General features: G+C 30.1%; 2 protein-coding genes across 2 annotated transcripts; one reads left to right on the forward strand and one right to left on the reverse strand.

Annotated features, from left to right (window-relative positions):
* On the forward strand, window positions 1-27,298 carry LOC129906005 (tripartite motif-containing protein 45). The gene is made up of 11 exons (XM_055981629.1): window positions 1-1,035; window positions 1,175-1,374; window positions 21,580-21,740; window positions 21,820-22,032; window positions 22,093-22,314; window positions 22,373-22,700; window positions 22,756-22,904; window positions 22,963-23,092; window positions 26,543-26,688; window positions 26,818-26,916; window positions 26,979-27,298. The coding sequence occupies exons 1-11, from the start codon at window positions 197-199 to the stop codon at window positions 27,219-27,221; spliced, it is 2,730 nt and encodes a 909-aa protein (XP_055837604.1). The 5' UTR covers window positions 1-196; the 3' UTR covers window positions 27,222-27,298.
* Window positions 6,004-10,834, reverse strand: LOC129906010 (glycoprotein endo-alpha-1,2-mannosidase). The gene is made up of 3 exons (XM_055981635.1): window positions 9,902-10,834; window positions 6,441-6,669; window positions 6,004-6,382 (listed from the first exon to the last, which is right to left on the reverse strand). The coding sequence occupies exons 1-3, from the start codon at window positions 10,774-10,776 to the stop codon at window positions 6,134-6,136; spliced, it is 1,353 nt and encodes a 450-aa protein (XP_055837610.1). The 5' UTR covers window positions 10,777-10,834; the 3' UTR covers window positions 6,004-6,133.
* Window positions 27,299-27,490: the final 192 nt, after the last annotated feature.

Genomic DNA, 27,490 nt, shown 5'->3' on the forward strand with positions numbered 1-27,490 from the left:
ACATATGGTTTGCTTAAAAAAACAAAAATCAATGAAACAAACTGAATCTAATTGGATTAAAATTCTAGAACGAAATGCAATCGAAGAAACAATTGCAATTTGTTAAATTACCAAATGAGACCTTATTTAGTGCGTTACAAGTTCTTGTATAGAAATCGTGCCCGCGTTCGCTTCGAATGCCATTCATTATACCATTATGAATAGTGAGTACTTATCACAGTTAACAGACGACCAAAATAATTCCTGCGATAGTGACTACGAGTTTATAAGTCGCAATTCTTCACGCGAAAATAGTGACTGTGAATTGGAAGGATATAAGAAAATTAAAAGTAAATCGAATGTTTGTGCATCGTCTGTGTCATCATCATCAGCGTCATCATCGGTTCGAAGACTTAGCAAACATTTTGATATAAATCATGACGAAAAATTAAAGCTTTGTCTTTCGCCCGAGAAAATTTCCCTTCTAACGAATTCGCCGAAGCGAAGTTCGCCGCGAGAATTGTATATTGAAAGTCAAGAACAAAAGGCCAATAAAAGTCGTTCTGTTGTACCAACGTTTACAATAGTGCCGATTAATTTGGGCTCGGGAAAAGAAGATTTGCATCAGGGAAAGAATGAGTCTTTGGTCAATTTGCCGGAAATCGTATTGACTTCTTTTGAGGTAGCAGCTTCTGCTAAAAAGACTGCTGCTGGTAGTAGTAATTGCTTTCAGGGAAAAACGGCAACGGCTAAGAGCGCTTGTGGTACCTCTTCATCGTCGGTTTTTTCCAATGGATGTATTCCGAAATCTTTCCGAGGTACAATCGTTCAACCTCCCACACCTCCAATAGTCTATCAACAGAATGACCAATCACCATCTCCAGAATCTACTCAAATGAGTGCTGATTCATCACTTTCTAACCGCAGCAGTGAAACTTCCAATGCTATGGCGACTTTTGAGGAAAAACAACCAAATTCAGCAATAGAAGTTGCAGCATTGTTGCAACAACAACCTCAACAGCAGTCCAAGAGCAATATCGATTATGGCCAGTCAAGGTCAGTTTTGTTGTTTGATATGGGATTAGCGTATGCACAATTAATCCTTAAGTCTTGAACTTGAAAATCGATATATTAAACGACTTGAATAGCGGTTATATTAAGTAATTTTGTGTTATTGATTTTGATGTTTACACAGTACGACACCGATGGCAGTTAATTGTGAACCGATTCCTGATGATCTGCAATGTGGAATTTGTCATGAAGCTTTTAAGGATCCGAGGACATTATTTTGTTTACATTCATTTTGTTTTCAATGTTTGGTAGATGAGAATTTCAAACAGGATTCGAGTATTCCATTTTGGTCGCAACCAAATCAAAATGACTACGATTGGAAATGTAAGTTGAAAGCAATTAAATTTTTGTTAATAGAATGAAATTTCATTACATTATTAAATATTTGTATGAAAATTGAAATTCTATTTTGGGACTCAACTTTATTTTTAATTTTCTTAATCGCGGACTAAGAAAATTAAATTGCCGGTCAAAAGAATAGGTTCACTTGGGGAAAAGAAAAAAAACCACTCATTATTAAAGTAAAATACTTTCTATCGATAATATAAGTTTTATTTTACTGAATTAATATTAAAACAAAAAACTCTTTTTTCAAACAGTTCTGACGGTGAGCATGTGCTGGTTATTTTGCAGAGTCAACCTAAGGGGTCCAAAAATAAATCATTTAACTCTGGAAAACAGTTCGTCCTTTCTCAAATCAAATTAGTAATACATAATTAAAACCATTGAGGATAAATTTGCTCCGAAAGAACATACCTAATCTGCTAATCTCGCTTTTAACACTTAAAATAATTAAGCCAATTTTCTTTTCTTTGAAATTTTAATGAAATTTCCTCGGTTCGGGCACTTTTCATCAATCTTTTTACAGTTCAAAGACTATAACGCACTTGCAGGGAAACTGGGAAAGATTTAATTTAAGATGTTGACAAGGAAGAATGATTTTTTTCGCTCTTAAATTTTTTTTCGGTCCACAGTTTTATTTTTTCTTCAAAACTAAAGCACTTGGAATGTCCCATTTTCCAGTAAAACACTTTGATTCACTAAGAAACCCGCCCACTGACTTATGTAACTTTGCACCTAAGCTTACTAGTACATATAGTGAGTGAACCTATTATGTCACATCAAAATAAGTCCTTTTTTGGAAACATTTAAAAAAGATATACCGTTAAAATAGTGTTCCATCTAGTTAGAGGAAAAGACATTCTTCGAAACTTCTTTCTCAAAAAGGTTTTTGAAAATTTTGTTTTTATTAGAAAAAGGCTCTTCTTTGCCATTTGCAATGTGAACGCCTATTCCATTGATCGGGAGTGTATCTACATAGTCTTATTAAAAAAAGATTAAACCTTGGAAAGACTTTTCCAAATATCTTTGTTTGGACGTTTTATAACTAACCAACACCCAAAGGCGTACATTAACCTGCCGGTACCCCTGGACAAGACTAAATTTGGTGGCCATTTTTTTTCTTCATTTTTCTATTCAAGAAGATGCATGCAGTTTTTTTTACATTAAAAAAAAAAATTTTTTAACCCTTTGTTCCCGGAATAACTTTTTTTTAAAATTTTTTTCACGAAAAATTACAAACATCTTGAGAAAAAGTTTTGATATTTTCTAATTACGAAACGAAAAAATAATGATTGAACTAGTAATTACATTGTATAAGGAATGTTTTGAACTGAAAGTAAAAAAGTTGAAGTCCATTTTTTAGTAAAAAAAACTAAAAGATAAAAAAGCGCGTACAAACCAATGTGTTTTACCAAAAAGTCTTATTAAACTAGTATTTAGAAAGATTGGAAAAGCCAAATTTTCTGATGAAAAACATGTTTAAATATTTCAAAGATTGAAGAGCCATTACAATCATTCTATTTCAGTGTTACCGTTATTTAATTTTATAGCTCTAAGCTTAAGGCTACTTGGAAAATTGAGAAAACACTCACAAATCCTGCATTTTTTTAACTAAATATTTACTTTTATACAGATATTAAATTTTTTGTTGGTCGTACTACAACTTATGATGCAATAGCTCATGCAATAATTTTCAAATTTTGGTTATTGCAATAAAAAATAATTAATAGGTGGTTTCATGGTGAAACCACTAGGAAGCAAAGGGTTAATTTATATTTTCAAGTACTTACCATTTTGCTTTAGAATTTCAAAGCCAATTTGCTATACCTTAGACGTTCCTATACCACCTATATCTGCAATGCGAAATCAGCACTGATATAATTCTTTTTGACGCAGTGAAAATAAACTCGGTCGAAGATCCTTAAAAGATTCTTAACCAATTTTACTAATGCCACCAAATGTAGCTTCTATAAGGCTTTATAAGAGCAAATTTTTTTAAATATATGGTGAAGACTCTGCCAATAGTCCACGTGCATGCGACTTTGTTAGAGGTATTTATATGAGTGTAAGAGGACATTTTAAGGTCATCGATTAAACATATAATAATCTCTGGTACAATTTTAGGAACGAACAACATTATCGGTTCTTGAACGAAAATCATCTTTTTGACTCTTTGGAGTTTGAAAAAAAGATTTATAACCAAAAGCAAACTCTTGAAATAGCATTTGTTTACTATCAACACGTTATGTTTATTTTCTTGGGCTGGGCCTCTGTAAATCCATCAGTAAAAAATTTGTTTTGCTATTTTGAATTCTTTAATCTTATATTTTGTGGAAAATTTTTATGAAATAAATTGAAAACATAGGTATTTACACTAATTTTTTCAAAAAGAATCAATGCATTTTGTGTTAAATTTTATACACAAATCCATTTTATAAATTTCACTGATAAAGTTTCATTTTACTGAACTGCTGATTGCCAAATGCCAAAAAAAAAATTCCATTTCGTTTTACTGATAGCGTTCCATTTTTATAATGTTTCGGTGGCATCATTAAAAAAATTACTGAATGATAAGTAAAAATGTAAAAAATTGTTTGTCAAATAAGCATTTATTTTAATGACGTAAATTTACTGATTGCTATAAACGCTCATCAGTAAAAAATTTCAGATTTCTGATGTTTCAATTTTTACTGATGGATTTTACTGATAGCTATAACTGAGGCCTTAGGTACACCGTATAGGTACCATTATTAAAAATCCTATCATATTTTTTCAATTAGATAGGTAAAACCTATATAATGAAGATGAACACAACCGATAACACCACTGGAATTGCAAATAAAATTAAATTTAAATTTAATTTTAATACAAATTCAAATAAATTTATGGTTCTCCATCAAGGCATTACAAGCATTAGGAAAACCTTTGATTGTTTTTGTTTTAATTTTGTTGAAATTTTTTTTTTTGAAAATCGGAAGACCCTTTTAAAAATAAATAGTTTTTTATACATACAAATATCCAAAAGAATTTCAATAAAAAATTTGGCATGCCAATAAAGAGGAAATATTAAAAAATAAGGTTTAAAAAAAAAATCATCGATCTTTTAAAAAAAAAACATTTTTTTTTTTTCTTAAAAAATCCAAAAGAAAATTTTTTTTTTAATTTTGTGCTTAGGTTACTATAATGATTCTGTACACATATTTTCGTTGAAATCAGTTATGTTGTTTGGGAAAAACAACCTTTTGCATGTTGTTCGAATGTTAAGCATAGTAAATTTTGATCATAAAAAGTCAATTAACTTTCTATGGAATATCCCTAAAATTCAAATTCAAACATGCGTTTGAAGCAAACCGCTATGCAGTAGTTTGGGCTATAGTTTGTGATAGATGCATAAAGACAGACAAATTGCCGGACAAACAGACAGACATCCTGTTGGATAATTAACCTGCAAGTTTCTCGAAATACCTATCTTCAGAGCGCAGTGGACTCTTACACATCTTTATGAATATCTTCCAGGTTCTGTTGTAATTTTCGATTTACCCCATCACAGCTTCAGTTTTTGTAGACATTCGTATAATGCATTCAGAGGTCAGTTTTCCTTGGGTTCTTATTCCTCAAAATTTATCCGATCTCTAAAACGCAGTTTAAACTTCAATTCCACCAAAAATATAACATTATTCTAAATGTCTTTATTTCATTTAAGATGCTTCAGAGAAATTGTGTTTTATTTAACTTTTTTTTTTTTGTAAAAGTCAAAAAAAATTTTGAGGTTTTAATCAAACATTAAGATGATGTACAATTGTACATACGTCCATTTGTACACATTTCGGGTGGACGAATTTTCCTAAGCTTAAAGACACGAATCATGGCTCCGATATTTTCCATAACTCTGAGGGTATTTCGTCTTTCTTAAAAATCTTTCCTTTTTTAAATTATTTTAACCACCTCATTAATTTTGTCTACTGTGACTTCCCTTAAGGCCATTGGAAATTAAATCTGAGGAAACTGTTCGTTCAAAATTTTTCTGATGTACCTACTGTACCTATAGGCTTCTGTGAAACATTTCCTCGTATTGATCAAGAAATTCTTATTCTGGAGAATACTTCAGTTTTTTATCTTACTTTCCACAGGAATCGAAGGCTTTCACATTTCATCTCACCTTAATCATATGGGATTGTAACTATTGCACTTATTTTTTTAAATATTTCTAATAAATTTGCCAAAGATAAATTTTTACGTAGGTCGATTTTCAGTCGACTATTAGGTACATGCGTGTCATGAATAATAATTCTTCTCTATTAGGACTTAAACATACATATTCGAAACTTGTTTTTAAATTTGGCCCTGGATGAAATTTAAGAATCGCTTAACGCTGGGAACGCTTGACCGTACATGCTCTTTGAATGGCAAAAAGCCCAATTTACTGCTCCTTCACAATTAAATGTACGATTTAGAAGAAATTTACAATTCAAACACATTCAAAAGATTTTAAAATATAGATATCTTATTATTTATAGTAAGTAAAATAGCTATATCCTAATTATTGTAATACTGATTATAATACATAATTAATAGTTATTAGATATATATTATTTAACAATAACATTACTTAATTTTTTTTTAGAAAAAAGAAGTCTTTAAAATTTGAAATATTGGATAGAATCATTTTCTACTGGAATATTTGTTTCTATATAATTGATGAAATTTGTATTTTTGTTAATATTTTTTTTTCATGTTATTTTTAACAAATTGTATTGTTTAGTAATTCATAACAATTTGATTGTGATTGTTTTTTAGATTTCAAAAAATTTCCAACCCAATGAGCAGTAAGTTCTAAATATTTTCTCGGTGTGCCTGGATTATAATCGAGAAAACCACTTCTTGGTAGAACTTCTTCAATTTGACTACCATCTTGCCAATTATTGTAGCTGGCTATGTTGATAAAACCAATGTGATTGATAATTGCCGTTCGCCAAGCTACTCCATAGTACTAAAAAGGGAGTTTATATTTTAGTTAATTTTTTTTTGCTATGTAAAATTATCCTTACCCTGCCATTACTGCGATGCCTTTGAATATCTCCGTGACGTGGAAATTTGTTACGTTCAGCAAAACCAGGCCCAACAGTTGGGATAAATAACATTTTGTACGTCACTGCAAATGATTTCAGATATGACCAATTTTTCCAAGTACTAGCAAATGTTGCACCATTACTAGGTACTTTGCTGTAGAATCCATCAAAACAAAGACGACGCATTGTCTCGGCATGATTCTTCAATCTGTTTAAAAAAAAAATGCAAAACACATTAGGTAACTAGGTTTATAAATTTAAAAAAAAATATTTTGAACATAAATAAAAGATTAATTTTGTAGTCCAGGAAAATTATTTTAAAAAATAGGCGTTTTGTGGAATGAAATGCAGGGAGGATAGTAAATTCCGCTAAATATCATTTTTTAAAAGGACACTGCCCCGTTTCTCACAAATTGTGTATAAAAACGGGGAAAGAAAGCCAAAAATTGAAAAAATCTAAGCTTGTTCCTACAGCTTCAAATGTAACAATAAATGTTGTGAAATCAACTAAAATGGACCGTTCATGCATATAAAAACTGTATTTGAAGAAAGAGACGTCAAATGATGACATCTAAGCCCCCTGAGATCATGGTATAAAAAGACAAGGTATGATCATTAGAGCCGCCATCTTACAAAATGGGGTAATAGTGTTTTGACGTTTGGTATTTGGCAAAGTCAAAAGCAACAACAATTTCAAAGAAAAATTTGTTTACAACAACAATTTCAATGGGCTGGGCTGTCAAAACCTTAAGTAGCCATAAGTTTTGACAGTTCTCGATACTGAGTTTTTTCTAATGATCATACCTTCTTTTTTTATACCATGCCCTGAAATAACATTTCATTAGATCTGTTGAAATTTCTTAATTATTCCATTGTATATATATTCTTATAGTACTCTCATGAAGTAGAATTTTCTGTTTTGCGTCGCCACCGCTGGGATCGCTAGTTTATTTTATGTTTGAACCTTATGCAGAAAATTGAAGTGCAGATCTACCAAAAGATGTCGCTAAAGTATTTTCATGGATTGATAGTACTATAGAAATATATATACAATGATTATTCTTTAAATAGTTGTATTTCTGACAAATAGAGGGCGCTAGAGGCTTTAAAATTATTTGTTTAACTTTGTAAAATAATAAAAAATTGTTTTTGTTAAAAAAGTTATCAAATAACTTTCGTTTTAGCTAAAACAAATGAGGTGAGGCTATCCTGATAATACAAACTTTCAAAAAAACCTGTGTTTTATTGACAGTCAACAAAAGGTTCTAAGAAATCGAGTAAAACTTGTCTACATCCTTGAAACAGTAGTATCTACTTTCTGCTTACTTAAAATTACAATCTGCTCGCATCTAAAAAGTACACAAAAAGATGATTTTTAAGAGTTCTATGGGTTAGAGCGTTAGGCAGTTAGGCTATTCATGTGTTACGGGCTGTATAAAATTTACGTCGCTCAATTGTGGCCTTATATTGGTACTTGCCTTATTTCAAAACATTAATTTGAAAAAAAGACTCGAGCGTTATTTCAATTATTTCTTGGAAATAAAGCCACATTTGCAATGTGGGTCTGTTTCGTTTTTCAACAAAAACAAAATTGATATACCATTTTAAGAAAATATTATTTAGGCCGTGTGTGAATTGTTAAATAGTTAACCCCGTGAAAAATTTTTGACACTATTGAGGTGAATAAAAAAATTTCAGCTGTTAAAAATTTAATGGGCTCTGGGACCTGGTTAAATTAGGTTAAATTTTTTTTGCAGATGGTTTTGTTTTTTTTTTTATTAAAAAGGAATTTCATGGCAGAAAAGAGGCAGAGAAAAATATTAAACAATAAGCCATACATCTGAAATTTTTTTAGTCACCTCAATAGCGTCAAAAATTTAACGAGATTCACACACGGCCTTAACACATAAAAACGAAATTTTTATAAAATTTGACGACACGTTTTCAAAAAATTGATTTTTCAAAAAAAAAAAAATTAAATATTTTTTAAATCCAAAACTATGTATGTTTTTTGAAAATCTAGTAAAATTTATATATCACGATGATTCTAACGTTTCTTTATAAAAATTGGTTGAAATCGGTTATGTCGTTTACGTGAAATTCAATAATCAAAAAAACGTTCTATGGCATCTATAGCGTTAATAACGGTACAGTTTTTTTTTTTTATTTCAAAAGTAATACTACTTTTTTGTCATCCTCCATCATCGTATTATCATGTCTGATTGTTATCTCGAGTTCAATTGTTTTTACGAATCTTAAACTTGTCTATAGTACCTATACATACATATATGATCGCAAGTAAAAAAGATGTTTAGAAGGCAAAGTAACATTATGGTTTTCAGTGTTCGATAAGTAACCAAATGAGGCAGTTTCCTTTTTCAGTCAATCTTGTATTGAAATCCACAGTCTTGACAAAAACACTATTTAATGTGTTTTTTCCCAAATCTTAATTTTAAAATCGATTGTATTTCGAAAAAAAATTGATTGAAGTAAAAATTGATTTTTAACGATTCGATCAAATTTTTAACGATTTGATCAAATTTGTCGCTTCGCATTCCACAAATTATAATTTATAACACATGGGTTTGATCATTGATACATTAATTTGCCTGCTTTGTTCGGAGATAGTTCCTTATCCTTAATAAAAAATGCAATAGGATCTATTTCACTCTCCTAAAGTGAAATACACCAACTATATAAAATTAGCTTTATTTCTCTTTTGAAAAGTGAACTTAGAACAGTTTTTGAAAGTTGGCCTTATTTTACTTAACCTTACCTAATTTATGGTAACGAACAAGGAATATGTTAAATAATTTCTTCTTGCTCTTCATTCATACAACTCATGCTAAAATTATTAAAGCATGCCCCTATAACGGAGCTAATTAAAGGCTTTATTTTTAGTTAATACGTAAAGAAAAAAACTGAGGACCCAGATTTATAGGCAAATGTATTTAACAAAGCGTATTCAAAAATCTGCTTTGAAAAACAATGGCCATTTATATTTTGAATGGATATCCTATCATTACAAGCTCGAAATGATTTTCTTCAAACATAATTTGAAACTCTGAATCGCATTACAAAGTATTATAAAAGCTTTTAAATATAAAAACTGGCGCCCAACAAAGCGGTTTATTAATTTTGACCCCAATAAAATCGAACAAAAAACATACTTTACTAATGGGATACTACAATTTTTTACTCATAAATATTTCTCTTTGTTATTCTTCTACCTACTTATGCATTACACACTTTTATCCTTTGATAAATCCGATGCTTTCTCAAGAATTTAACCACAAAGAAGACTAAGTGAAATCTCAACCTACATATTAGTATCCAAACATTTGACACAAAAAAAAAAACAAAAATACTCACATCAAGTCAAAAATAAATTCAATACACAAAATCAATAATAACAATCTCAATCAAACAAAAAATCTCACCTTATATGGCCTATAAATAACGCATCCAACACATCACGAGCATTTTCCATATGACTACTACAAAACACCTTCTCAACCTCTTTCAATTTGTACGCATTACTAACGTATATCAAAGGCACATAAGAATTCTTTGTTATTGAAAGAACCCTGTAAAAGGCTTCGCAAGTCGAATACTTTCGAATCGTTTCTAGTTGACTTCTCAAAAACTCCAAACTCTGATTGTTTGCCAAACCAATTTCAAAAGTCACCGTTAAATTAAAACTTGGCGCTGTATTTAATATCAACTGAATCAAATCTTCACTTAATTTCGGATTCAATGTTAGGATGAGAACTCCAATACCAGCGTTTTTGATATTTTCAAATTGCTTACGCAGCACTCCCGTTGTGGGCTTATACAATCCCAATGCCGGATAAAAGGCTGTATTAAGGACTTTAGGTGTTTTTTGTGGAATCACAACCGTATCATTTTCATCAATAGTCTCCTTGACCAATTTGTGTGGTTTACCTTTTTTATACCATGCCACCGGGGCTGTATAAAAAATGTGTACATTTGTCGTAACAGTATCGAGTTTTGTAAACTCTTCATTATCCGTATCACTGTCGCGCTCTCGATTTTGTGTGAGATATTTGATTTTGTCCTTGATAAGACGTGTTTTCACTTTGTGTTCATTGTATTTTTCTGGAACAATAACAGGATGCTCTTCGTGTAGCTCGGATTTTGTATCGAATACATCGATGAAGCCAACATCGATTATTTTATCATGGTCATTATTGGAATTGAATAAAACAATTGTGGCAACAATGAGTGCAATAACGGTAACAAGTAAAAGAATTTTTAATTTTCTACGATTTTTCACATATTTTTTTAAAAACATTGTTAACTGAGACCGAATGCGATGTGAATTTAATGTTTGACATATCGCGAGTAATGAATTTTTGTGTGCTGTTATTGCGTAAGTGCGCATGTCGTATAATATTGTGGTAAATGCATCTCTGCGGTAGAAAGATGTTGATTTATAGGTCGTATAATGTTGTTCACATATCAGTTAAAAAAAGTAAAGCTCACCCCAAATTTCTTTAAGGACATTTCCAAGTATATACTCGTAACTGCAAAAAGAAAGCCTGGGGTGGAATCGGATAAAATGATATTTGACTATCAAGTAGGAAATTCGTGTTTTTTTTTTTGTGGTGAAAAATAATAACTTTGCTCCAGCTTTTTAAATACAGGCAGTATAGTTAAAAATTTCAGGTGGAGCAAAGTAACCCCGTCCCTTGGACTACTTTGCCCCACTTTTCAACTTAAAAAACAAAATATTTTTACTGTTATTTGAATAGTTTTTTTTAGAATTAATGCATTATTTCATGTGTTATCAATGAATTAAAAAAAAAAAAAACAAATAGATAAAAAAATGTCTCTACCATTTTTAAGAGGTTTTCTAAAAATAGTGCAAAAAACGGAGCAAAGTAACCCCATCTAACGGTATCAAATTTGATAGTCAACTATTTTCCATCTGTGTAAGGTGATCGTTTTGAGATCATTTTTAATTTTGGTTCACTTGGTATCACTTGGGTTTGACATCTGTCAAACGTCAGTAAATTTTAAAATAACCGATGAAGAGTTTCAGTTTTTCACTTCCATAGCTACAATAATTGAGAAGACAATTATTAAAAACGTATGTTAATATTAGGTGTGTTTTTTTGTTTATCTATATAGATTTTGTGCAAAAAAACGACATCGGGATTTTTGAAATCCATGCAAACATTTGGCACCACTGTACATACACTTTGGCAGCTGTCTGTCAAAAATGTTGCTTTTGTTTTTTTTTATTTTAACTCCGAAGTGGGAAGGCCATTACATCCATGTTGGATGCAAAAAAAAATTTTCACAAAAAAACAAAAACTATTTGTGTGGCCATGGCATCCATGTTGGATTCAAAAAAATTGTTTTTTTCACAAAAAACCAAAAATCATTGGTATATTCTTAGCTACATTTTAAGACCATAACCATTAAAATTAGTTGCGTCGTTCTTGTGTTATAAGAGTTTGAAGGTAGCCATATTGAATTTTTTTTTCGATTTTATAAAAATCAAACGTGGAAACTTTATATTTTTATTTCTAACTTTTCTAAAAAACTTTAGTAATTTCATGTAAATAATTGTTCAACAATCTTATCAGGTTCAGGATCCATTTAAGACTTTTATATGAAAAGTGCATTGCGTATATACCGAAATATTAACATTTCAATGCAACTATGTGAAACAAATTTTTGATAGTTTTTTCTATGAGAGCTTTTTCAAACCTTATTTTCTCCGTTTTTTTTTTTTTGTTAATATTTTCAGATATTTCTGTATGAACACAACAATTAAACTACTTGGCACTACTGTTTTTATCGAGAGAAAGTAAAATCTGGATAATTATATGGATTTTTCAAAAATCTATACAGACAAAGTTTTTGTTGTTTTTAACACGTAAATTGTTTCGATTTCAAAAATCTCGATGTCGGCACAAAATCTATTATTTATATAGAACAAAAAAACACACCTATTTTTTAAAACGCTTAAAATAATAATTTATAACTTTAATATCTGCCAAGGAAATAAAACTCGAAAAGGATCGCTTACAAAGAATCCCACAAAATATTGTATAAACTTTCAGTTCAGATGGCAGATCCAAAATGTGTAATATACTCAAAAAAGTATCTTATGTTATTCGAAAATTTTGTAGGAGTCTGTTAAAAACACGAAATATTATTTTGAAATTAGTTTTTTTTTGTGTACAAAGGTATGATTGCACATTACATTGAGTCGGGGAGGTGAAATATAATAACAAAGTCTGACTCTTCTATTTTCTATTTCATATTCATTTACTTTATTTTAATTAGGCTTAAAATTATTGCACAGGCTAATATTCATTTTTCCCAAACAAAGTAAAAGCACCACGAAAACCAAAAAAAAAAATATGTTAGACATGTTAAATTGTATCAAATTGACACCTAAATAGGTGTCAGTTGAAAAAGTCAAAAAAATATAATTTGACTATCATCTTACACAGACGAATTTTCTTGAATTTGACAGTCAAATATCAAAAATCAGCTTACACGATTCCACCCCTGGTCAAGCGGGGCAAACACGCACTCGAATTAGAAAAAAAAAAAATTGAAAAGTAAGAAATCGACCTTAAATAAAAAAAATATTCAAGAACAACGGCAACAAAACGATAGCTTTTTTAAAGATAAAGATAAAAAAAATTTAATTAATGGATTTTGAAAATATAAATAAAAAAAAAATACTTTTTTTTCCAAAAGTTTAATGTACCTAATTAGGTACTTTATTTTTTTAATTCTTACTTTTCATATTTATTTTGTGTAAAACACCGATTAGACCAGTGCCGATCAGTGGTACCACTTTACTTCAATTGAAGTTGATCTACTTCTTTTTTTCAAAAAAAAAATAAATCTACTTCCTACTTCGCACCATCACGAAAATAACGAATTCTACTTCATTTTAAAATCTCTGTTACAATCTACTTCAAATTATCAAAATATAAGCCAATTCTACTTCTTTTTGCAGAAAACCAAATATTTGACTAAAAATTGTTATAAAATAATGTATTGAAATAATATTTATACCGAAAATATAGAGTTTGAAGGAATTCAATTTTTTGGTTTTAGTTGTTTTTACTAATTAAATTATTTAACTTAAATAAGTTTAAGAAAATATATTTTTTTTTAAGATGGATTTTTATTAAAAAATTATATTTTGAAATCTACTTCGATTTTTCTCAATCTACTTCCATTTTTTCTTCAAATCTACTTCGACTTTTTTTCTGCAAGTGGTAACGCTGGTGCCGATGCCTTCAAAAACATTAAAAAGTACAAAAAAATCATAGTAGGATGAAACCCATTGGAAATGGAGGGGAATATGATAAGAATGAAAGGAAAAATAAATTACGGGCGAGCCGAGTTCGGGAAGTGGGTGGGTTGAGTTTTTAATGGTAAAAAATGGTATATCTTGATTTCCGGCAAAACTACAAATCCTATAGAAAAAAGTTGTATGGCAAAGTTGTAGGTAATAAAAAGATCTACAACTTTTGCATCAACAATTTTTTCACATAACCTCAAAATTTATGTGAAAAATTCAAAAAACCGAGTTTTTGGTTTTTTATTTTTATCTTTTTCAAAAACAAAAATTTTTCTACGAAATTTGGTGAAAACTTAGCTTATTATGTCCCAAATACACTGTAATTTATTTGATTTAAAATATCAATTTGTTCACCTTATTTTGACTTAATACCAAAAAAACATCCTAATTTTCAATCGAAAATTCACGTGTCAAAATATCAGCTTTTTTCAAAAAGTCGGTGGGCATTTCGTTCGTTAAAATGTCTATTTTCTGATGGTGTAAAAAAAATTTTACATTAGTATACTATAGAACATGTTCTAGTAAAATTCAAAAAATGAAAAAAGCTTGAATTCGAAAAAATTTTTTTATCATTGCTTACAATTTTGGCCTATTTATTCAAATTTACACTTTAATTACTCAAAAAACGTAAGATTTCATGTAAAATTGATTAATCTTACGTTTTTTGAGTAATTAAAGTGTAAATTTGAATAAATAGGCCAACATTGTAAGCAATGATAAAAAATTTTTTTCGAATTCAAGCTTTTTTCATTTTTTGAATTTTACTAGAACGTGTTCTATAGTATACTAATGTAAAATTTTTTTTACACCATCAGAAAATAGACATTTTAACGAACGAAATGCCCACCGACTTTTTGAAAAAAGCTGATATTTTGACACCTGAATTTTCGATTGAAAATTAGGGTGTTTTTTTGGTATTAAGTCAAAATAAGGTGAACAAATTGATATTTTAAATCAAATAAATTACAGTGTATTTGGGACATAATAAGCTAAGTTTTCACCAAATTTCGTAGAAAAATTTTTGTTTTTGAAAAAGATAAAAATAAAAAACCAAAAACTCGGTTTTTTGAATTTTTCACATAAATTTTGAGGTTATGTGAAAAAATTGTTGATACAAAAGTTGTAGATCTTTTTATTACCTACAACTTTGCCATACAACTTTTTTCTATAGGATTTGTAGTTTGCCGGAAATCAAGATATACCATTTTTTACCACTAAAATCTCAACCCACCCACTTCCCGAACTCGGCTCGCCCGTAATTTATTTTTCCTTTAATTTTCATCATATTCACCTCCTTTTCCAGTGGGTTTCATTCTACTATGATTTTTTTTGGTTTCAAAAATTATCGACCCTGGTCTAGATAACTAGAATATTAAACTACTTTTAGTTTTTGTGAAAACTGTTACTATGTTCCATTGATTAGGTTGTCGTACCCTTTTCAAAATTTCAATTGAAAAAGCATTAAAAAAATCATAGAATTTTGTGAAATTTTCTTATAAGCTTTTCTTTAAAAACAATTAATTTTAACTTATTTCTCTGAAGAAGAAATCTTACGTAATCAAATGTTAAAATAGCTTTAAAAAAATCCAAAAAACTCGTTAAAATCGGTCAAGTTCAATTCAAATCTGACGTGGGAAGACAATTGAGGTGTTGAGAATGGGTCAAATAATTCTATCAGAAAAGCATATTTTGGCTCAACCAACAAATAAACTAGGGATGTTGAGAATATTCGCATGCGCATTCGCAAATGCGGAACATCCGCATGAATTGGGATATCCACACCCACACCCGCGGATTTTCATGCGGATGCAAAGAAGTTGCGACAAGAAAGAAGGTGAGCGGAGCCGGCGAATGGTGCGTACCAATGGGAGTCACACCGAGTAATGGTCTGTGAGCTGTGACTGATTTTTTTAAAGCAAAACACTAAAAAATAGCAAAAGACTTAGTTTTATAGCCCGTTTTCACTAGAGCCCAAATTAGATAATTTCGCAAAATCTCATTTCGAATTTCAAATTGTATAGGAAATTTGGAATTCGAACTAACTTAAGCCTTGGCCACACCGAAGGATATATCCGGTAGCGGTACGGGTGTGAAAAATATTCCACACCGAAACGTTATTGTTCCAGTTTGGAATTTTTTTTTTTCATACAATTACCTGTACCGCTACCGCATATACCCATCGGTGTGGTTGTGGTTGGTTTATTAAGTCTTTTTAATTTCTCTCACTAAACGCAAATAATAAAAATATTATTTATAACTGTATCATTATTTTAATTAATTTATATTAATTTTGTATATTAGATCTTAAACATCCACATCTGCGGATGTTAACTTTCAAAATTTTTTAAATAGCATACTAAGAGGTCTAATAGTGTGTTATACAAATTTGGAATTTTTTGGACTTTGTTTTCAAAATTGAATACGAACAGTTATAACTCAATCCAACACCAAAATCCTTTTTGACATGAATTTCCCCAAATTTCTGGCACATAAACCGTTTTAAAAAAGAAAATTTATTATTCTTTTATCCAATTTGAAGCTGCCATCTTGAATAAAAAATGTTGGAACTTTTTCGTATTCTCCATATTAATATCCTTCAATGTACAGAATTTCATTGTAAATTTTTTTGTAAATAAATTAAATTCTTTCATTCATCCAATACATGTCCTTAGCAATTTATTAAGGACACACATTAATAATACGGTAGTGAAATCGGGGTGGTTAATGTTTGCTAAGACAAAACTCGGCTGCTTCAATTGAAGCAATGGGCAGGCAGAGGATATGTGTAGAATTCTTATAAATCATTAAAAAGGATGTCTATTGAAAAATAAAGCGTACATTTCACAGTATTATGTCCTTACAGTTTTTTTTCCGTTTCTTTTTTTTTTTTTTAACTTACACAGCAAGGATGCTTATCGGGTTCTATTTCGAGAGCCGAGTCAATTTAATAGAAGGGGTGGGTGGGATAAGAGAATGTTCAGAAAAAAATTTATTGAAAAAGGCATATTAGTGTTTAAATGATTCTTTTGTATAGTTTGTATTGATGTGTATAAAATGAAAAAAGAATACAATGTTAAGAAGGTTTATTAATTTCCAATACTGACTTTTTCAGCTCAATGTTAGTTGATTAGTTGATATACTTATATAGTTTTTTAAGCTTGTTCTCAAGATTTAACGAATTACATATATTTTGTTAAGGATGTTTTTTAATGACTTGAAAATGTTTTTACCGAAAAACAGGGTTTTGTAAAACGAGTTTTAGATACCTTTATATGAATAAATAATGTATATATTTTTTTTCAATGGATACACATATTTTGTTTAAGCTTTAAATAAATAAAATAAATACAAGTTTTAAACAAAATCACTTTTAAAGATATTCACTACGGCGTATACGTAATTTTTTTGTATTTTTTATTTTAATATTATTTTAAGACATTTAAATTTAATCCAGTCAAATAAGGGTTTAACCTCGGAATGAATGTTAGTAGACATTTTTTTTGCTCAATATCTTCCTTTTGCCATTCTATAACATATCTCAAAAGTCTAGAAAAATCTCATGTCCGCTTGTCGCGATTTCAAGGTCAAATCGCGAAATGGAGATTTTCAAAATTAGCAAAAATAGGCTATGGTATTATATACACATATGATACATGATTTCAAGGTATTTTTTAATGCGGATTCCAAAAAATCTAAAATCAAGACAATCTGACGTCTCTGGAAAAAGTTATACCTGTTTTTCATCTGTCAACTCATATTATTATAACAGTTGCAAACTTACTGCCGAAAAACCCTTAAAAGTTATGGTAGATGAACCAAATTTTGCATGAAGATTTAAGAATCCATCATTATTAAAAATCAAAACAATCCATTACAAAAAATATATATACCTACGAAATAATGGTATTTTTTGATGGGGGGCAAATTTTAGGATATGCACTAAAGAAGATTCTTGTTCATCTTAGGAATAAGTGCTAATAGGCTAATTTTTTCATTTTAATCTTTGTTTGGATGTTCTTTAACTACCCTCAAAAATCTAAAAAAATCTCATGTCCGCAAGTCCTAATTTTCTTGGTTTGAAAATAAGGTGCAGATTTTAAAAAATTAATAAGAAAAGTTTAAATTTTTATATGTATACCAACATAAGCGACATGATTTAAAGGTATTTTTAACACTTATTCCAACAAAACTCACAAACAAGTCAACCTGACCATCCCTGAAAAGTAATGCACCTTATTCATGTTGATCTGACACAAATATCTGAAGTGTAGTTTTTCAATTTTTTAAAATCTGCACCTTATCTTCAAACCAAGAAAATTAGGACTTGCGGACATGAGATTTTTTTAGATTTTTGAGGGTAGTTAAAGAATATTCAAACAAAGATTAAAATGAAAAAATTAGCCTATTAGCACTTATTCCTAAGATGAACAAGAATCTTCTTTAGTGCATATCCTAAAATTTGCCCCTCCATCAAAAAATACCATTATTTCGTAGGTATATATATATTTTGTAATGGATTGTTTTGATTTTTAATAATGATGGATTTTAAAATTTTTATGCAAAATTTGGTTCATCTACCATAACTTTAAAGGGTTTTTCGGCATTAAGTTTGCAACTGTTATAATAATATGAGTTGACAGATGAAAAACAGGTATAACTTTTTCCAGAGACGTCAGATTGTCTTGAATTAAATTTTTTTGGAATCAGCATTAAAAAATACCTTGAAATCATGTATCATATGTGTATATAATACCATAGCCTATTTTTGCTAATTTTGAAATTCTCCATTTCGCGATTTGACCTTGAAATCGCGACAAGCGGACATGAGATTTTTCTAGACTTTTGATATATGTTATAGAATGGCAAAAGGAAGATATTGAGCAAAAAAAATTTCTACTAACATTTATTCCGAGATTTACCCCTTTTTTCTCCTTATTTGACTGTATTAATTATAAAAAATTCATCTAGTGATATGCCTAAGACAGAGTGCAGGGTATAAAAGCAGTGATAGTGCGTTTATAGCAATTTAAAATGGCAAACTTATGTTTTAACTTCAAAAACCAAGTTACTGTTGGACAGAACATTTAATACAAACTTTCCTTTGAGTTATTTCAAATAACAGATATAATAACAGATGAAGGTATATCCCAACTAAAAATTTTGCCTATAAAGCTGCTATACTACCAATGGTAAGAAATTAAATTTATAAACTCTATGTGGTCAACTTTTGTTAACACATCTGTAAACGTGGGTTTAAAGTGGCATAGATCAGTGGATCTAAAAGCGAGATAAGCAGCTTGAATTCTTTCGAAGCTATGTATAAAATTTAATCTGTATATCCTGGATGGTTTTAATTTTTATTGAAAGTGATGAATGAATTTTTATTAATTTGATTTTGGAAGGGACAAATTGTTTTTGCATGAACTGAAAATTAAATTAATGGTTTGAGGTGACCTTTGATTTTTCTCTCTGTCGATATAATTTTCCCAGAATTTATAACAATTTTAAATAAAAAATAACACTTCCCAACACACAAAAATTATCCAGACCATGGCTTATCATTTCTTACTAAATTAAGGGTGCTGAATCCGAAAACAAGATTAGTTTTTTTTCTAGCAGCTCCAGTTTTTAAATTATTTACACATGAAAGGGAAAAGAAATTCATACAATTTTTTTCTGTAAATTTTTTTAAAATTTTTTTTTTTGTATTTTCATTTTACTTACTGAACCGAAATACATTACATTCGAAATAAATTTTTCCAGGAAAACTTTAAAAGCGCTTGTAATAATAAAGTCTAAAAAAAATATGTAGTATAAAATAACCCCCAAATGTGAAAAATGAATATATGTACATATCTAAAAAAATACAACCCCTAAAGCAACCAGTGTGATTTTTAGGCTTAGTGAACCCAAATGCATTATATTCGATAAAAATTTTTCTGGAAAATATTTAAAAAAACAGTTAAAATAAGCATAACTTTAAAATAAGTACGAAATTACCCCCAAAATGTGGAAAACTAAAAAATAGAGCTCCTAGACAAAAATTATCAAAATTGGTTCACTCAGTGCAAAGTTATGAGGTAACAAACATAAAAAAAAACAGACGAATTGAATAAATCCTCCTTTTTGAAAGTCGATAAAAAAAATTTGTTGGCCAGTGTAAAAGAAAAATCCAATAAGAGATACCTGAACAAAATATAAACTTAATTTTTATTGTAATCTTTGAACAACAATAACAACTTGAAGATGGGTTAATATACCATCACGTTTTTTGGCTAGAGTTACAGCTGTTTTACTTGCAAAAGTCTTAACATCCAAATCTTACAGAGTTTAAGAGATGGCTGTAAATAAAAAAAATTTTTTATTTTAATATTTATACTTTCAAAATAAAACCAATATTATTCAGAAACTATTCTTCTTTTATGCAGGGTGTCCCAAAAGTAATGCATAAAACGAAGTGTTTTGATAGGCCAATTTTAGGGCTCTCAAAATTTAGTAACTTGTTCATCCCAAATCCTTACGGTTTTTGATTTAATGCAGTTTTTGTGAAATTTCTAAAAATCCCGACTTTGCAACAGTATTTTGCTAATTAATTTAATTAATTATTTCTTATTATTAGGCAATGTTTTAGTGAAAGAATTGTAAAAAAACAAAAATCAATTATGAGCGGAGGAAGCAAAATACTGTTGCAAAGTCGGGATTTTTCGAAATTTCACAAAAACTGCATTAAATCGAAAACCGTAAAGATTTGGTATGAACAAGTTATCAAACTCTGAGAGCCCTAAAGTTGGCCTATTAGCATATTTCGTTTGATCCATTACTTTTGGGACACCCTGTATAATTGAGGCATTGTTCTAAATATAAGTGAACCTATTCTATTGGCCCATCTAAAAAATGTATTTTTTGGGAGCATTGCAATAAATTGTATTTATAAATTGTTTTAATAGTTTTGAAATTATTGTTTTCCAATAAATAAGTTAGGGAAATGGCAACTCTTGAATATGCATCAGTAAAAAGTTTTTTTCTTAAGTTGTTTTCAAGTGAAACATTTAATTGTTCGTCGTTTAAAGGTTGAACGTATTCAGTTGATCTGCAGTTTAGACATATACATATTGACAAATTTGTAAGAAATATATACCTTTTTTTATCCTAGGCTAAGCTGGGGCTATGAAAAAGAAAATTGTACTAGCCATCGATTTTATCCAGACAAGAAAGAGTCTTGTTTCAGTGGATACGGTCTATGTAATTAACAGTTTTTGTATGTTACTGAGTTTGGTAGCAGTTCTTGCTCAGCCAAAAAATTGATTTTAAAAATGGTGCTATACACGATCTTAAAAGCATTATTTTTACCATTCTGCAGTTAAGTTTTAATTCAATTTCATGCCAGAAAACTCGAAATCTAGAAAATCCAGAATTTCGACAATCCAGAAAACTCAAAATCCGGAAAATTAAACATCTCAAAAACCCAATATTTAAATAGGCCAAAATCCCGAAAATAAAGTACAAAATATAAGAAAAATACTTTAAAATTGTCTACTCACTAATTTTTGTATTGAAGTACAAAAAATTGTCGGTTTTTTTGTTTTTTTTTTCTGATTTTTGGGGTTCTGGTTTAAGCTAGGTTACAATTCGAGTTTTCATTCCCACAAATCTTGAACTGCATTTCTATACGATCGCAATTTTAAAAGTTTAGACAAATATTTCATATCATTTTTCTGGTCACTTAACCTAAAACCTATGTCTTCCATTTATTTTAAGCTACAACAAATACAAGCTACAGCATCAAGTCCATCTCGGTAGAATCCTCACCAGAAATGTCATATCGCAATGGATCTTCACCCTCAACACGTCCCGAAAGTCGATCATCGTTTGCAAGTTTTCGTAGTAAGAAGAAGTCAACTGATAAAATAAAAAATAAAGTTCTGTATCAAAAAAATAATAAATTTAAAAACCACAAATTTCGATAATTTACAGTTTATTTCTGATTTTAATTTTTAGAATAAAAAATCTGATGTCCCATCTCCTCAAATCGAACGATCTCGCATAATTATTTGTAAGGAATGCCAACAATCAACTGAAGTGCCAATCGGTGGTATTCGTCAATTACCACAAAATTTTGTACTTGTTCGAAGGATTGAAGCAATCAAATTGAAAATTGGAAATGATGTTATTTCGAAAATTTGGTGCAGTTTATGCTATGTGGAAACTAGTGTAAGTTAATATGTGAATAAGATTAATATTTGCAATACAAGTCTAAAATTGTCTTCGTAGGCAACCTTTCATTGCATTACTTGCACCATAAACCTTTGTACTTTTTGCAAGGAATCTCATGAACGACAGAGACACACTGCAAATCATAGAATCAAAAATATTATCGAACTTCGTAAGAGTCGAAATTTGAAGAAGGCATTTTTGAATGATTCGAATTTTACTATTAAGTGTTCCATGCATCCTGGATTTGAAATGAAAGCATTTTGTAGTTCCTGTCGACAGGTTTGAACAATTCGAACTTATAATCATGATATTGGTAAATATTCTCTATCGTCTTTAGGTTGCATGTACAGACTGTTTGCTCCTATTGCACAAGGGCCATAAGCATGAATCCATTAACAAGGCTTTTGCAACTTATAGCAAAAGCATAAAGGAGTCCACTGATCAGGCTCGACCTCTTTGTGACTATGCTCATCATTCAATTAGTCGATTGAATGAAATAGCTAAGCGTATTAATAATAAATGTGACAATATACAAGCTGATGTTGAGTCTTTTATGATGGCATACACAGAAGCTATAGAGCTACATGGCAGAACTTTGATTCAACAAATTGGTCGAGCTAGAGAATCAAAAGTTCAAATGATTGTCGAACAGCAATTGGATATGGGTAGGTTGAAAAAATACAAAAATACTTTCAATAACATTATTTGATTTTATTGCAGAAAAAAGATCTCATGAAGCTTTAGGCGCAGTAAGATTTAGTGAAGATCTTCTTGAATCTGGAAATCAAGTTGAGATTTTATCATTTGTAAATATATTGTTGAGTAGATTTGAATTTTGTCAAAAATTTAAGCCACCAATTGATCCAAAGGTAAAGGAATTTGTTCAAAATAATAATTTGTTTTAATTTAATAGGGTTTTTTTTTAAGATTTCAGATACTCTTCACTTTTTACCTGAAGTTCGAGCACCTGCATCAAAAAATAGTAGAAATATTCCAATTTTTGGTATAATTACAACACAAACTGTTGAACCATCATTGTGTACATTGGAAACTGAAGGTAAATTTGAAAAAAAAATATTTGTTTCGCAAAAACCTCAATTTTCAGGTTTATATGACTTGCTTATTCTCGTCAATATAACCTATTTATTATTTTATAGATTTCCTGAAATGTATTAATTCTTCAGCCTCCATACTGTCTCTTGAGTAACTTTACCTGTCTGTGCGTGACGTTTCCTTTTTTTATTTTAATATCTTTAAAACTCTTAGTATGGAGTTCAATTTTTTTAGTTCGTCGATGATGAAAGAGACAGATGGAAAATATAAACCAGAGTATGACAGATTTGTCCAAACGTGACCGCAGATTTGTAAGAATGCGACCGGGAAATGCACCTTATGTAGTTTTTACTGCGGTCCCAGAATTCCACCATTTACCTACAAATATTAGGTACACGATCTTTACTCATCAAGAGCCATCCTAATTTTTGTGTGTCATATTATGATCAATATAAGCAAATCGTTTTAGGGTTTCCGTCCGATAATAATCTACTTTATTTGAACTGTAAATAGGGCTTTGAGTTAGTGCTACAATGATTTTGAATCCTAACAAACCATTTTCCACCAGGATACAACCGTCCGAACGTTGTTAGAATAACATAATTAGAAGCAATTGGATTTTTTTTTTTTTTGAAAATATAAAAAAAAATTGTTCACTGAGATCTCATATCTGTAAACCAAAACTTGCTTCAAGACATTAATCCGAAAATATCTGCTTCCGAATGTTCGAAAAAAAATATTTCCATTGCAAGCTACAGTACCTTGCCATATTATTAGGCTCAAGCGAAGAAAATACATTTTTTTGCTTCATGTTGCTGAATTTTTAAAGTTTTTGTCGAAATATCTTAAATTTTGTTTTGTCTCATTTACTTACACTTATCATGTTCATACGGATTGACTTAAAAAAAGTTAAAAAATTCATAAATTTTGATATAAAATAACTGCAAATTCATGGGCGGAAAATTTCCAGACGGGTCCAATACTTAAATTTTTGTATCAAGGAATAACGTGACATTCTTAAATTTATGGCAAAAGTCCGATCTTGCAGAAATATAGAAGCTCTGATCCTCTGGTTATTAAGCAATGTTCTTAGATTTGGGGTAGTTTTTTCTTTAGAGGAGCAGAGCTATTATTCACAGTATGTTTCCAACTTTTTTTAAGCCAATCCGTATCTACATGATAAGTGTAAGTAAATGAGACAAAAATAACTAAGATATTTCTATAAAAAGTTTCAAAATTCGGCAATATGAAAAATTGTATTTTTTTCGCTTGGGCCTAATAATATGGCAAGGTACTATATAAAGTAGGCCTCTGCTACCCAGAGATGCACTTTATTATTTACAGTAGTGCTGCTAAAAACATTCCGGATTTTTTTTATAACATAAAAATGGAACAAAATATTGTTTTAATATTTTTTCTAGGGCGTTCATATATCAATTAAGCAATTTCAACAGAAAATAATGATCTTTAACACATACAAAAAATTAAAAAATTGAAAAATTAAGCAAAGCCAGAATTACGGCTGTGAAAAACTAACCGTATTTTTTAATGTTAATATTCAAAGTTAATTTTTTGTTCAGAAACATTTGTTTTCGAAAACTGCTCGGCACCAACAAGGCTTGGACTCGCCCAAATAAAATAAAATAGAACTATTAATATGCTCCTAGTAATTTTTCAAAGCTCCAAGTACGTTAGTTGCTGGGGTGTGCTTTTTCTTCTCTTCCTGTCACTTAAAGATGGCCCACAAATTTTCAATTGGATTTAAGTCGGATAGGTAATTTTTACGGCTATTCCAAGCCAGGAGTATTGTTTTCCAGGAACTACTGTTTTACGATCTTTTAAGAATTTTTGGCTTCATAACTTGCAGGAAGAGCCAATGTAAAGGCATTTTTTTGTTTTTTATGGAGCCATTATCGACTACAACATCGTTCCATTCTGGAAATGATCCATAATTCCGTTGATTTGTTGTAACGGGGTAGAGCCTGCCGCTAGAAAAACCCCAAACAATCAATGATACTGTGCTGTGCTTCACGGTAGGGAGCGTATTGTTTTGGTTTCAAGCATGTCCATGTTTGAGGGCCTGGCTGGCATTTTGCAATAGAACAAGTTAAAATTTCTTATATCACTAAAACACATACAGCAGCGAGCAAAAAAAATGCAAACAATAAAAACGCTTGCATTTTTTTGCTGGTCTAAAACCGCATATTTAGGTAGACTTTTGACCAAATAATGGTTTTGGTGTAAAATATTCCACAAATTGACTCTATTTAATGAAAATAAAACAGTTTCAATATGCCAAATTTGGTAACTTAATTCTTGTTCAAAACTCTTTAAACCTCTTTCGTTTTGCATTTATTTTGCTCGTTATTGTATTTTTCCGTGTTGTTACCGAGCAATTCAGTTGATTTTTTGTAAATACAACCATGATGAAGTATTTTAATTTTAAAATTTTAAGTGTTTCTTAAGATCCTTTCATTGCCTACCTTTTTAGACAATGCTGAGTAGGTACTAAGGAATGGTTTTTTTCCGAGCGGAAAGAGATTAAGACCAAATCTCTCAAAGCCTTCCTTACTGTACTTGATGTTGAAGGCAGATTAAGCTTCTCACAAATCGTTTAAGAAGTCGCAAAATGATCTTTTATCAAAAAACTCCTTATTCCCCTATCAGTTTTAAGGGATATTTTGTTATGGCATCCACCCAGGCGATCTGTTTCAACTGATTTTTCTCTTTTTTTACTTTTTGACGATATCATTCTCACTTGACGTTGCAATTAACAACATCCCAAAGGGATAACATTTTGTTTCATTCCGGTTTGAATGTGCTCTACGACTAAGTAACTAATTTTATAACTATAATGCGTTTTTTCCGTTGTTCCAATAAATAATGTTGGTATACAATTCACTAAGCTAACAACTTTGTTTGTCACTGAAAACAAAAATTTTACAGAAGTGACGCTTAAAACCGTAACCTCAACACCGAGGATCGAAATCCTTGAAATTCCGGTTAGTTTTGCACAGACGAAATTCTGACTTTCCTTAATTTTTCAATTTTTTAAATTTTTGAATACATTAAAGAACATTATTTTGTGTTCAAATTCCTTAACTGATATATTAACGATCTAGAAAAAAATATTAAAACAATATTTTGTTCCAGTTTTGTGTTATAAAATTTCAATTGATGAAAATGACAAAAAAATCCGAAATGTTTTTAGCAGCACTGTATATGACCAATTTCCCCAAAAGATTTTGGCTTTTAGCAGGCCAAGATGTGTATTGCTTTACTGCTTAGTTTTTGGGTAGTTAAGTGGGTTACTGTGGTGTATACGTAACATATTTTTTCTCTCTATAGAAATACATTCGCTGACCAAATACTGAAATAGATTATCCTTTGTTGATAATCATTAACATGATAACATTATTTATCTGAACCTGTTTTTTTTTTATTTGATTTTCAGGTTACACACAATTAAGGGTGCATCGCAAAGTGGAAATGGTAATTCTTAGCAGAGATGCAGATGGCATGCCATTGTGTCATGGAGGTTTAAAAATCGGAGTCCAACTTAAGTATAAGGAGTCATCTTCAAAATCCTTACCAGTTGAGGTATAAGAAAAAAACAAAAAATAACATTGCAGATGGTATAAAGTCTTACAGAAGCTTTATAGAATCTGAAATGTTCATAACGAACAAATCATACACATCTAAAAATCGTTTTCTTTTTTTTTATTTTAGGTAAGCGATCGTCGTGATGGCAGTTATGGTATAAATTTTGTCCCCGATTCTCAAGGAACTATGGTTTTAACAATAACTATAAACGACAAAAATATTAAAGTAAACAAAAATATTAAAATTCTTCAACTATAAATATAAAATTATAAAAAATATTTCTCTAGGGAAGTCCATTTACATTTGCTGCAAGAACTGTACGACCTCATACTGGAATTTTTCATTGTTGTGCGTTTTGTTCCAGCAAAGGATCAAAACAAGCTTCGTGTTCTTGTGATGGACGTATGCCAGGTTATAATGGTTGTGGACATGGACATAATGGGCATCCAGGCAGAAGACATTGGTCGTGCTGTGGTAATATTTTGGAGAACTCAGAATGCACTGCAGCAAATAAGCTATTGAATCCTTAAATAGTGGCTCCAAAAGTCAGTTTGGATAATGTAATATTTTGTTTAAATGACAATAAAGTTTTAGAATACAAAATATAATACAGTATATAGTTTGAAATTTTCATTGAAATTATTTAAATTTTACTAACACGTATTGAAGAACAAAGACAAGAGCGTACACAGTACATACCATTAGTACAGCCGATGCAGTATTTCGGGGCATCAAACGGATGCCAGGGCTCCACAAGAAATTATGTCGTGAAGAAATCTTTTTATAAAAAAAAATTAAC

This window comes from Episyrphus balteatus, chromosome 1 (assembly GCF_945859705.1).
Source record: "Episyrphus balteatus chromosome 1, idEpiBalt1.1, whole genome shotgun sequence".
NCBI classification, from domain to species: Eukaryota; Metazoa; Arthropoda; class Insecta; order Diptera; family Syrphidae; genus Episyrphus; species Episyrphus balteatus.